The sequence below is a fragment of the Danio rerio genome, chromosome 25 (genome assembly GCF_052040795.2).
Source record: "Danio rerio strain M-AB ecotype USA chromosome 25, GRCz13ab, whole genome shotgun sequence".
In the NCBI taxonomy this organism is placed as follows: Eukaryota; Metazoa; Chordata; class Actinopteri; order Cypriniformes; family Danionidae; genus Danio; species Danio rerio.
This window is the reverse complement of record NC_141045.1, coordinates 11,960,196-11,973,213: the sequence shown is the minus strand read 5'-3', so window position 1 is coordinate 11,973,213 and position 13,018 is coordinate 11,960,196. Positions and strand designations below refer to the sequence as shown.

General features: G+C 35.4%; 1 protein-coding gene across 2 annotated transcripts; it reads right to left on the bottom strand.

Annotated features, from left to right (window-relative positions):
* Positions 1-11,391, bottom strand: si:ch211-147g22.4. Of its 2 annotated transcripts, none has more exons than XM_087311909.1 (6): positions 11,272-11,391; positions 5,547-5,803; positions 5,124-5,402; positions 4,757-5,038; positions 4,554-4,679; positions 1-342 (listed from the first exon to the last, which is right to left on the bottom strand). In XM_087311909.1, exons 3-5 carry the CDS (start codon positions 5,374-5,376, stop codon positions 4,564-4,566), a joined length of 651 nt encoding a protein of 216 aa, XP_087168035.1. In that variant the 5' UTR covers positions 5,377-5,402; positions 5,547-5,803; positions 11,272-11,391; the 3' UTR covers positions 1-342; positions 4,554-4,563. The 2 variants fall into 2 exon arrangements, with proteins under 2 accessions (XP_087168035.1, XP_087168036.1); XM_087311910.1 differs by having other exon boundaries at positions 146-342; positions 4,627-4,679; positions 11,272-11,365.
* Between the last annotated feature and the right edge of the window lie 1,627 nt (positions 11,392-13,018).

Below are 13,018 nucleotides of genomic sequence, written 5' to 3'. Positions count from 1 at the left end.
GTAAGTCGCTTTGGATAAAAGCGTCTGCTAAATGACTAAATGTAAATGTATAAGATTTTACATTATATAGCCTAAATTGTCCATAGTGTATGGGTGTGAATGAGTGTGTGTGGATGTTTCCCAGAGATGGGTTGCGGCTGGAAGGGCATCAGGTGCGTAAAAACTTGCTGGATAAGTTGGCGGTTCATTCCTGCTGTGGCGACCCCTGATTAATAAAGGGATTAAGCCGAAAAGAAAATGAATGAATGAATGAATTAATATTTGGTTTGATTTTCCTTGTATCCTTGTTGATGTGGGTCAGGCTGTTACATTAATGTTGTTTTTCAGAATTTTCTTCAGATGCTGAAAAAAAAAAAGAAAACTAATTGTGAACATTGAGAAATCACGTGTCATTAAATTAATCTTACAGTTCACATTAAAACTGGAAGTCTCAATAATACATCAGCAACATTTGAAGAACTGTAATAGCATAACATGTAAAAAGCAACAAAACTAATATTTTATGCAGCATAAAATATTTTAAGCGGGCATAATGTCTTGGCTAATCAAGCCAGATTCCTGTCTGTCCACAAGTGAAATAATTAATAACATACCAAATTAAATTGAAAATGCACTAAAGCAAGGATTTCAGTAAAGATGTGCTTTCATATTAGGATGAGGAAGTACATACAGTAAAACATGTTCACACGGGAAAGCTGTGATTTATTTCTAAATTTTTTCACCTATAATCAGACATCAGATACAGTGTCCTTTCTTACAAACAAAACATGACTCCTCTGATATCAGATGTCCAAATGTTTCCACAATATTCTACGGACGGCTTTCATGTCAAAAGGGTTCTCGAAATTTCTTGTATTACTGCACCACCAATCAAACTCAAAGATGTTTTAGTATTTGAAACATCATATAAGATGCCAACATGAGGTTTAGCATTCTGCCATCTTTAAAAATTCGGGATGAAATGACAAAACCCAGACAAAGATTATGTGCAAAGGAAATGCACAGTGATTTTACCAACATTTACTTTTTGTGAACTGTAACCCTACTGAAAAAAAACAGCTTAAACCAGCCTAAGCTGGTCAGGCTGGTTTTAGCTTGTCACCCAAGCTGGTTTTAGCTGTTTTTTTCAGCAGGGAAGTGACCACTAAATGATTATACCACTTTAAATTAGTTCATGTCACATGTTTTCCGTAGCTCGGGTAACAAATAGGTTAATCAAATTAGCAGAGCGAAGAGGATACCTGTTTCTGTGCAGTTCGAGGAGATGAGTAGCAATTTATGAAGAAAGGAGGCTTAATCCTGCTCGGTTTATATCGTAGAACTCTTTGGTAAAGTGTGAGGTATGTGAAGTTGATTATTTAAGCCATATGAGTTTGTTTGTATGTATATGTTAATCGTCTTTATACACTTCATTGCTTACTTTTCTCTCTTTTCATTGTTTAGTTCATATATAGTGTCATATTTTTCTGTATACAAGTTGTATTTATTGATTTTTGTTGTTTCTTTGTGTAGTTTCATGGTGCTACGCAACGAAAGTTTAATGGCTCTCGTCTTGAGCAAAATAAAGAAAGAAGTACCTTTCAGAAACTCTCTGTCTCATTCATGGATGCCAAAGAGCAGCTAATTGAACAATCACAAATAAGGTGAAGGAGGTGTCTGTAAGGCTGTAATAACTGTTCACAAACCATTTTCTAGATCTTTCTGAATGAAATGCCTACTTTACTACATCCAATCAGTTCACAGTAGAAAAAAGCCACGCCCACAGTTTTCTCATTTAATATTCTATTTCTCTAGGAATCGCGTCACAAGAAAACATTGTGAACATTACTGCATCCAAAATGGTAAAAATCCTTGGAGTAAGGATTGATGATCAACTAAACTTCTCTGACCACATTTCTAGAACTGCTCGATCTTGCAGATTCGCACTCTATAATATCAGAAAGGTCCGACCCTTCCTATATGAACATGCAGCTCAACTCCTTGTTCAAGCTCATGTTCTCACCAGACTGGATTGTTTCAACTCTCTACTAGCCGGACTTCCATCTAACTCTTTCAAACCTCTTCAGCTGCTTCAGAACGTCTTTGAACCTAAAAGAGCACATGTCACTCCGCTACTCATCCGTTTGCACTGGCTGCCAGTTGCTGCTCGCATCAAATTCAAAGCTTTGATGTTTGCTTACAAAGCGACCTCTGGCTTTGCTCCTTCTTATCTGCTCTCACTTCTGCAGATTTATATACCCTCCAGAAACTTGCGTTCAGTGAATGAACATCCCTTGTGGTTCCATCCCAAAGAGGGAAGAAATCACTTTCCCGAACTCTTATTCAATCTGCCCATTTGGTGGAATGAACTCCCTAACTGCATCAGAATGTCAGAGTCACTCGCTGTCTTCAAGACATTACTAAAAACTCAACTATTTAGTCTCCACTTTCCTTCCTAATCTGCAACTGCCTTTCTGGCTATACCACTAACTGTACTCAAAAAAAAAAAAACTTACATTACTAATGCTTTGCTAGACTTTACACACCTGAAACTTGCCTACAGCACTTATTCATTGTTGATCTTATAGTTGTGTAAATTGCTTCCTTGTCCTCATTTGTAAGTCGCTTTGGATAAAAGTGTCTGCTAAATGACTATCCGTCTTTCGGATGAGACGTTAAACCGAGGTCCCGACTCTCTGTGGTCGTTAAAAATCCCAGGATGTCCTTCGAAAAGAGTAGGGGTTTAACCCCGGCATCCAGGCCAAATCTGCCCACTGGCCTTTGTCCATCATGGCCTCCTAACCATCCCCATATTCCAATTGGTTTCATCGCTGTCTCCTCTCCACCAATCAGCTGGTGTGTGGTGTGCGGTCTGGCGCAAAATGGCTGCCGTCGCGTCATCCAGGTGGATGCTGCACACTGGTGGTGGATGAGGAGATTCCCCCCATTGTGTGTAAAGCGATTTGAGTGCCCAGAAAAGCGCTATATAAATGTAAGGAATTATTATTATTATTATTATTAAATGTAAATGTAACTAGAACCTAAAGTTCATTGATAAACTTTGATGTTGGCTTGAGAAAGCCAACGTGACTGCGCTAGGACTGGGAATGGCAGTTGGCAAAAAGCACGGCGGCGGTTGCTAAGTGGTTGCTAGGCAGTTGCTAAAACGTTTATGGCATTGTTAGGTGGTTGCTAAGCAGTTGCTAAATGACAATGCTCGTGTACATGTTTGATCAAATGCTAATACTTAGTAGGCATTTCTAGCATATGTTATTGCATTTAGATAATCATTTATAGCATGTAGCTAATCGTTATTAGCACTTGGCTTCCATTATCATTGTTACCATGCATAGTACACAGGAAGTCCCATTTGCTAGCACGAGTCAAACAAGCCAATGGCCAGGTCCCTACGATGTTCTGATGTAGAGATATTGCTATATTTAAATGGTTGCTAGGTTATACTGTTTTATTGCTATGGGGACATTTGACAGGTTAGTGATGATACATCAAAGCTTCTTAGCAATATGAGTGATCTAAATCAACCCCGATGTTTCTATGACAGTCTTTATGAGTTTCAAAAACTGGACTTGAACATTAAGTTGGCAGTTCATTCTGTTGTGGCGACCCCTGATTAATAAAGGGACTAAGGGAATGAACATTATGTAAAATTGGCTTGCTGTATTTTTTTGAAAATACAATGCTTAATAAGTGTGAAAGTGATACATGCAAAAAAGGCTTGCCATATCAGTAAAAAATATGGAGTTTAAGTAAAAAATGGCTTACCATATTTTGAGAAAAATAATGCTTAAAAATTATTTATTGGAAAACTATAAGTCTGATAAACCTTAAAGATATAGCAACAAAATCTAACGCATCTAAATACAGCTTTTGGCCAAATTTGGGGCTTGTATAATTTTTTTTATATACTCGGATTATAAAAATTTTATATTTAACATTTTTTAATAAAAAAACAATAAGTCTTATAGGCATGAGGAAATATAGCAACAATCTTGAATGTAGAAGGCACATTTTGACCACATTTGGGTCTTGCGGCATGAACGGCCTAGGAGGAGATACGTTTGTTTTCAAGGACAGAGAAGTATAACAGTATGTTGGCTTTCTCAAGCCAACATAAAAAGAAAACAAAGGCATTGCAGCTTCTAGTTCATGCAGACTTTAAACTGAGTTGGCTAGAAATAGATGAAAATTCTTTACTAATTATAGTAACATCTTGCAACATCATGTCTTGTTTTTTTGCTTAGTTTATATGTGTTGTGTTCATAATTAAGTCAAACCGTTCCATAAGTAATTTGGAAGTGGACAGAGACTTATCTTTGGGGTGCACCAGGGGAGCATTGTGCAGTAATTGCACCATGACTAAATGTATAATTTCCACTCTTAGTGAGAATCTCCAGACACACAAGATTTTAAGGTGTTTTCTGCAGATTCTCAGTATTCTGAAGGTTGTACAGTAATATTATTTTTCATGCTCCACACAATGTGAGTGGGTAAAAATTCAAATAGATCATATTATCTGAAAGGAAAACATTTTTCAACAGTGAAATTAGGCCTACCACTTTCTCTCTATCCTGCTGCTTGGTATCTCTTCCAAATAAGCATTGCCAAACCAACAATTATTGCACATACCAACAGTACAGAAACAGCAACAGCAATCCATATGTGGTTTCTCTGAGGTTCGGCTAAAAGAAAAATTCAGAATAAGATCAGATTAAGATTTTATTTGAAACGGTATTTCATGTGTGGAAAAGATAATTACCCAAATCAATGTGATATTCTTTGCCCAGGTGTTTAATAGAGCAGGTGTATTTGTGTTTTTGTCTCTCCTCTGCTCTGATCTCCAGACTCTTCCTCATCTGGTACGTCCCGTCCCCATTGGGCAGCAGATCTCCTCCAGTGACCTCATAATCAGATACAGGCTGTCCATCTCTCAACAGGGTCAGGTTGATGTGACGAGGGTAAAACCCTGTTGCCAAACAACTCACACGAAAATCTCCAGAGTCTGAATTTGCTTCGTAAAAGAGTCTGACTTCTGGTTTCACTGTTGAGAATAAAAAAGAACTGAAAGATTTCATTATATTAGGCTAAATGTCAATTGGTTCACTATTTGTGATCATTCAGTTTACCTTTTCTATTGACTTGATCCTTCCTTTTTTCAAGGTAACCCTTGAGCGTCTTATAGCAGAATGGTTGATATAGAGTTTTATGACGGTTTTTGACCATTTCAAGAGTTTGTTCTATTTGTTCCTGTGGGATGGATAAGTTGATGTGAAGGGTAAAATTATGGTCAACATATAGCAGCGTATCTATGGTGAAACCTTCAAAAGCTTCTTGTGTAATCATTTGTCCCGGTTCACCATCATCTTTTAGCTCACACATAGCCAGAATTTGAAGGACAAAAACACCTTAAACAGATAAAAAACATCTTTAAACTAGTGTTTATATTAAAAACCACTGCATCTACAAATCAATTTTTCCATTAAATAAATCCTACAGTGTTTATAATCTAAATGCCCATTTTGCTGACTATAGTCTTAAACAATACTTACCATCAGTTTTATTTATATGTTTTTGTGCATATGCCCATCTTTGCTTAAAAGCTGACTTTGTTTTCCCATTTATATCTCCAAGAACATCTTGATCATACACATCATCTTCAGCTGTTGTGTTTCTCTTGCTGTGAGACTGTCTGTATCACCATTATAGTATAGGACACTGACATCATCCAGCATCACTACATAACTCAATTCAGGAAATGGCGTTTGTCCTTTGATGTACGTTGCAAGCATCCATAAAGAGTGAGAACCTGTGAAATTAATAGAGAATTTAAAAAAAAATCATGATTCAGAGAAATTACGTGAGGAAAATATTAGTTAATTTGTCACATAAAAAGAATATTTAAAGGTTTCTTTATGTTTCCTTGTGATCTAAAACATAAAAACAAAAATAAAAGGTGCATGTAATGTTCATTCATTCATTTTCCTTTGGCTTAGTTCCTTTATTCATCAGGGGTCACCACAGCGGAATGAACCGCCAACTTATCCAGCATATGTTTTAAACAGCAGATGCCCTGCAGCTGCAACCCAGCACTGGGAAACATCCATACATACACATTCACACACATGATTCAATTCACCTATAGCGCATGTCTTTGGACTGTGGGGGAAACCGGAGCACTCGGAGTAAATCTACGCCAACACGGGGAGTAAATGCAAACTCCACACAGAAATGCCACCAGAGCCAGCTGGGAATCAAACCAGTGACCTTCTTGCTGTGAGGCAACAGTGCTAACCACTGAACCACCATGTTGCCGGTGTATGATGTTTTTGGCAGTTAAAATTTCTTATTTCTCTCATGTTTCTTTGAACATTCTTTGAAACATACAAGATAGTGTAACTACACAAGTCAGTAAAATATACCAGTGTTCTAGTGTTTTTCAGATGTTTCAATGTTTAATGAAAAAAAAAATAATCTTAAATATTGAGTTTTTAAATTTGACCTCTGTAGTTATTATGGTGAGAGTAACTAAAAACTAATACAGAAATCATGCGATGCATTCTAACAGTCACAAGTAATCCATAATGTTTTACACTTTGAAAGCAATAGGGATCCTGTTTAATGGTGTCAGATATTATTATGGCTTTTTAATTCAATATAAAATCATGCTACAAAACATAAAGGGGTCTATTTTGACCATCCATGCGCAAAGTCTAAACCGTAGGGCGCAAAAGCATTAAGGGCGTGTCAGAATCCACTTTTGCTATTTTAAGGACTGACAAATCCGCTTTGCATCATGGTGCATGGTCTTACAGGGTTGAGCTTATTCTCTTAATGAGTTATAGGTGTGTTTTGAGAATAAACCAATCAGAGTTTCATCGCTCATTCCCTTTAAGAGTCAGTTGCATCACTCCATAGCACATTTGCTATTTACATGGCGGACTTTGTAAGTAAAAAACTGAATCCTTCACTTGCAAGAAAACCGTTGAACAGAGCAAGAATGTGAGAATGAGCCTCCTCATTCTTTAGTTTCACTTTCACTCTCGTGGATAGGGAAACGTAATGTATGCACAGAAATCCATTAGCCTATAAATAATTAATTTTTTTGTAAAGCCCAAAGATTTGATTTAAAATTATTTCTAAATTCAGTTCTAATTTCCTGCAAACTAATAAATGAACAGTAATAACAAAGTGTGGTCAAAAAATTTTGGTTAAATCTAAAATGCTGCGACCCATATGGTCTAAAGCCTGCAGGTGGGCAAATCTAATCTTGTTTTCAATAAAAGAAATATAAATATGCATATAATAAATACTACTACTACTACTACTAATAATAACATTATGCAAAATCAAATTGTTATGAATAAACTGAAAAAACTTCTCAAGATGAAGAAGGCATGAAAGTGTTTTTTATATTTATGTAGGCTAGAAAATAATATTTTTGTAAAATTTTAATCCTTTAATTCTTTTTCATTTGTAAAGATATTTGCGTATTGCTGTAAACCTTGTGTGTATTAAGCAATGTGAAAGCGAGGCACACAACTAACGCACTCTGCGCTGGACTTTAGACCTGCTTTGATCTGATCTATTAAACAGTCTATTATAGTTCTTCAAGTGCTAGCAATGCACTTTAACATACCTCATTTTTTAGACCAGAACGCCTATGGGCGCACATATGAGCGCAAATGCATTTGCTATTTAAACAGCATAGTGCAAAACATCAAAACAACTCTTGCGCCAAGCTGAAACTAGCAAACAACATTTGTGTCGTGCCTTCCTGGTGTATCATAGGGCCCAATGACACTGTCATAATGACAGTATATGTATTGACTATATGACTATATATTGATAAAGAAAGTGTTGTGTGACTCCAAAGCATTTCAGACATCAAAATATGAAGAAGTCAAATAAAAGTAAAAATATGAAAGAGTAAATGTGACACATTTTAATAAAAGTAAGTAAATACAACAAACTTTGTATTTCTGTAACTACTTTTTTATTTTTTCCCATTTTGACTTCTCACAAAGTTTGACCCCTTTTTTAAGCATCAGCGGTTTGTAACCAGGAAATGATGATTAAATAAGCATATACATTTTCAGTCAACACTGTGATTATATCTGTTCTGGTATTTTATTATGTACTTTTATTTAGGTTTTTTTTATGTGTACAAACATACTTCAACAGACTGTTCAATCACTTCCTGTGCTAAAAAATAACACTAAAAATCTTTTTGAATATGATTTTCATATGGTACATTTATTGGCAGCATATTCTGTTCAGCTACTGACCAAACTGTTTCTTTTATTTATTTATTAATTATTCTCCAGTTAAGAAACAGCAGTCAAATTTAGGTAAATATCTCTAAAACAGATTCCATTTGCAAGCTAATTTTAATGCAAATTCAATAAATTGTTTTAAAACCTTACCTTTTGTAGGTACAACTAGAAGTAAAATTTTAACCATGTTAAAGACAAAGTGTTGTACTATATGTTTGCAGTCAGCAATCACTTGAAAATTATCAACTTTAAAACACTAGAAATTCTTTATAAGATTTCTATATAAGAGCTTCTTTGCTTTTCATTTCTAGTCTCCAAGTCTCTTAAAACAAACAAGGCTTAATATGTCCTTATTAATCAGAAACTTTTCTGTTTTAAAAGCCAAGACCAACAGTGGCCGGTAAACCTGCAAAATAGACAGGGATAGTTCACCCAAAAATGAAAATTCTGTCATCATTTACTTTTGTTGAACACAAAAGATATTTCTAATAATGTTGGTACCTGCACCCATTGTATTTTTTCCTACTATGAACGTCAGTGGGTCCCAGCAACAGACCATCTTCCAAATATCTTCTTTTATGTTTAAAAGAAAGAAACTCATGAAGATTTAAAACCACATGAGAGAAAATTAATAAAAAAAAACTTTTGGAGGGGGTGGGGGATGAACTATCTCTTTAAATCTCAAACACGGAATTATGTCTAATAAAATGTGTCACTAGTGATATTCTTCAAAATGTACACTTCTGTAATTTATTAAATTATAAAGTATTTTTACCATAAAAATACATTAATAAAGTGGTGGGGTACATAACTGCAGACATTTTTTAGCATAAAGCTTGCACTTGAAAGGAAGTGTATATTACTAAAAGTACTGATTATCCAACTTATGGCTTGGACCAGAGAAGATAGATTTAATTGCTCTTGTGCATCAGTGAATATTCATTGGTTCATTATTTTTACATATAGTTGTTAAATATTTATAGAAAAATACAAAAAGTATATATAAAAAAATTAGTTAACAATAGCTGTGGCTTGAGTCTTTAGTAAAACTCAAGATGACCTTTAAGATGACTTAAAATGAAAAAAGAATAATACAAAAATGTACAAACAACTATAAATCAGGGTATGTTTTTTTCCAGGTTAATTAACATAGTTTAAGTATATTAAAACAAATAATAGATGACTTCAATCTAAAAGCAAAACAACATTTGAGGTAAAATTATAAAGACATTTATAATTATATTAATGAATTCCAAGTTAACACAATGTTTCACCAGTACATTGTCAATTGCTTTGTTCCTCAGATTCAAAAAAGCTGTGTCAGGATGGTAGTTTCTAATTTTCTTTGGGTTCTATAAAAATAAGGTTTTGTTGTTGTTTAATGTATTTAATGTATCACATTTAAGGTCCAGTTTAACTGGAAATTGTCAACTGAAATGGAATAAGTAGGGGCCGATTTTTATATTTACTCATCTCTAAGCTTTCGTTTGCAGTAAACTAACAGTTGGAGTAACAAGGCATATAATATTTGACCCAAGCCATCAAACTGATGTCAACAAAGAATATAATTACTTTTCCAGAGCAGAAGCAAATGGTCAGATTTTGATTAAAACTAAAAACTGTTTTCAGTTAGCTAAAAATAAAAATTATTTAGATTATAAATATGATAGATAATTTAATTTGTACACAAAATAAAATAATAATAATAATTAAATAATAAAAACTGAGTCCAGCAATATACTGTATGCTTAATCACTTAAGAAAACAAGCCATTTGGTTAAGTGTGCTTTTTTGAAAAATGGGTCATACATCTGATATTTGCAAATTTAGGGAATATGTCTCTAAAGTAACAACATTCTTTTACACATTTAAAACATCAGTAGCATTTTAATAAAAGCCTACAATCATACAACCAGCTGAAACATGTATAGACCTAGTTTTCATTTAGGCTCCCTAAAAATCCCACTTTTACATTTTTAATGTCATTGTTTGAGAAGCGAGGATTGATGTAGCCTAACTGTCTATGACGCAGCAAAACACATATGCAGCTATGAAAAAAGGTCTCCTGCCTTTGCTTTGAGTGCTGTTGTGTGCGTCTATAATGAACCGTCAGTACACAAGAGAGTCGTTTTGGCGTTTGTACGCTATTAGCAAGACATTCAGAAAGAACGAGGTTATGCTCAGCAAGGGCGTTCGGCGCATTCGCGTGCTGAAACACGTTTAAGTAAGACGATCGCTAGTTGTGAATCTCTGTATATGATTACGTCATCATGCTGTTATAATAGGAATTACTATGTCAAGTGCCTTAGAAGTTCTTTTTAGGTTGTTTTATGCCTTGCCAGTTTTTGAGTACTTTCGGTTTGCATTGCATAACGTGTTCGGCTAGTGGATAATATGTTGTGTAGCCATGCATATGCCCTGACTTTATACACTGTGATTATAGTGGATGTGGTTTTTGAGGTCCAATCATGTTATGCAGATTGTTTCTTTGTTTCAGTTTCATTGTAGAACCACACTACTCATATACCGTATGAGTATTTTTACAACCACCTCAGCGTTCGATAATAGACTACTCAAATTGATTAAAATGTACTGCCTGATTCACTGTGTTCTGATCGATTTTAATACACTATAACAATCTAAAATGTTTGAAAATGTTGTTTAAAAATTTGTTATTTCTTTCTTTTCTAATTCTTTTGATAGGCCTATATGAATATTAAAATTCAATGTACTTGTACTTTTTTACAACTTTATACCACAAAATAACATAATTTGAACAGTGATTTTTTCACAATTTATCATCGCATAGCAGTCAAAAACGGGAAAATGTAGTTCAGTACAAAAACAAGGCATTCTGGACCTTTCGCTGTGGGCATGATCAACAGTTAACACGGCCCAAGTAAAAAAAAAACCTTGGACACCCCGACAACCACATTAGAAAACTTTCACTTCCGTTTACAATGACGCGAATTAAAGTATATAAACAATGTAAACATCTTACCATAAGACGCAAGTGGAAATGTAAGTGAAAAAATTAGGAGTACTGACTCTGTACATTTGTACTGCATGTCTTTAGTCTCAGCCTTAACTCGGTCAGAAGAAACTGGAAAAGGACTTAACTGACCGGGGTTTCATGTGTCGTTTCCTGCCCACTCACTACTGATTGGTTGAGAGGTTTGTTTTTTATGGATAAATAGTTGTGCGTCCTGGTTTCTTTTCCTGACCAGCTTTCCTTTATCCGCCTTGCAGCCAGAGCTCACTTAATATTGGATGGGAAGTTTATTTTTGTACTCACGACCTGCCTGGAAACCCCACATTAAAAAAACTATGGTAGTTCAAAGTAAATATTTTAGTGTTTTGAACTATACTACAACAGTACTTGAAATAATCTGTGGTAATATAATTATACTACATCTGCTAATATGTAAATTACATACTGTACAACGGTTTCAAATAGCATAATGTATGCACAGTATTATACGCTGTAGTATGGTTTTAAAACACTACTATGTATTACAAAAAATTTCTGAAAAAAAATTCTCGTGGGACTTTAGCTGTGCATCTCCCTGAAAACAATTACACAAATAATTGAATAAATGGTTGCCCAGTGATGGGTTGCTGCTGGAAGGGCATCCGCTGCGTAAAACATATGCTGGATAAGTTGGTGGTTCATTCCGCTGTGGCGACCCTTGATGAGTAAGGGACTAAGCCGAAAAGAAAATGAATTAATTAATTGAATGCATTTTCATCAGAATCAGCCCTTTATTTAATTACATTTAAAATTGCATTGCAGACACAACTTTAAAGTATCAACACGGAAAAATATTTACAAAAAATTTTAAACATTCAGGGTGAAATGGTGGTGCAGTGTACTGCTGTCACCCCACAGCAAGAAGGTCGCTGGTTCGAGCCTCGGCTGGGTCAGTTGGCATTTCTGTGTGGAGTTTGCATGTTCTCCCCGTGTTCGCGTGGGTTTCTTCTGTGTGCTCCGGTTTCCCCAACAGTCCAAAGACATGTGGTATAGGTGAACTGGGTAAGCTCAAATTTTCCTTGGTGTATGTGTGTGTATGAGTGTATGTGTGTGTTCCCCAGAGATGGGTTGCAGCTGGAAGGGCATCCACTGCATAAAATAATGCAGGATAAGTTAGTGGTTCATTCTGCTGTGGCAACCTCGTACTAATTAAGGGACTAAGCACAAAAAAAAATTAATGAATGAATGTATACTATCGATGTTCTAATTGTACTATGTAAAAGACAGGAAGTACTGAATTGTTTCTTTTAAAAATGACAATACATTTGATGTACACTTTACTAGGCACACTTACTAGTACCGGGTTGGACCCCCTTTTGCTTTCAGAATTGCCTTAATCCTTCGTGGCACAGATTCAACAAGGTACTGAAAATATTCCTTAGAGATTTTGGTCCATATTGACATGATAGCATCACAAAGTTGCTGCAGAACTGTCAGCTGCACTCCATGATGGGAATCTCCCATTCCACCACATCCCAAAAGCTGCTTTATTGGATTGAGATCTGATGACTGTGGAGGCCTTTTGAGTACAGTAAACTCATTGTCATGTTCAATAACCAGTCTGAGATGATTCACGCTTTATATTAAATTATGACCCTACCAACCAAATATTGCAGCAGAAATTGAGACTCATCAGCAGGCAATGTTTTTCCAATCTTCTATTGGCAAATTTTGGCTGAGCCTCTGCAAATTGTAACCTCAGTTTCCTGTTCTTGGC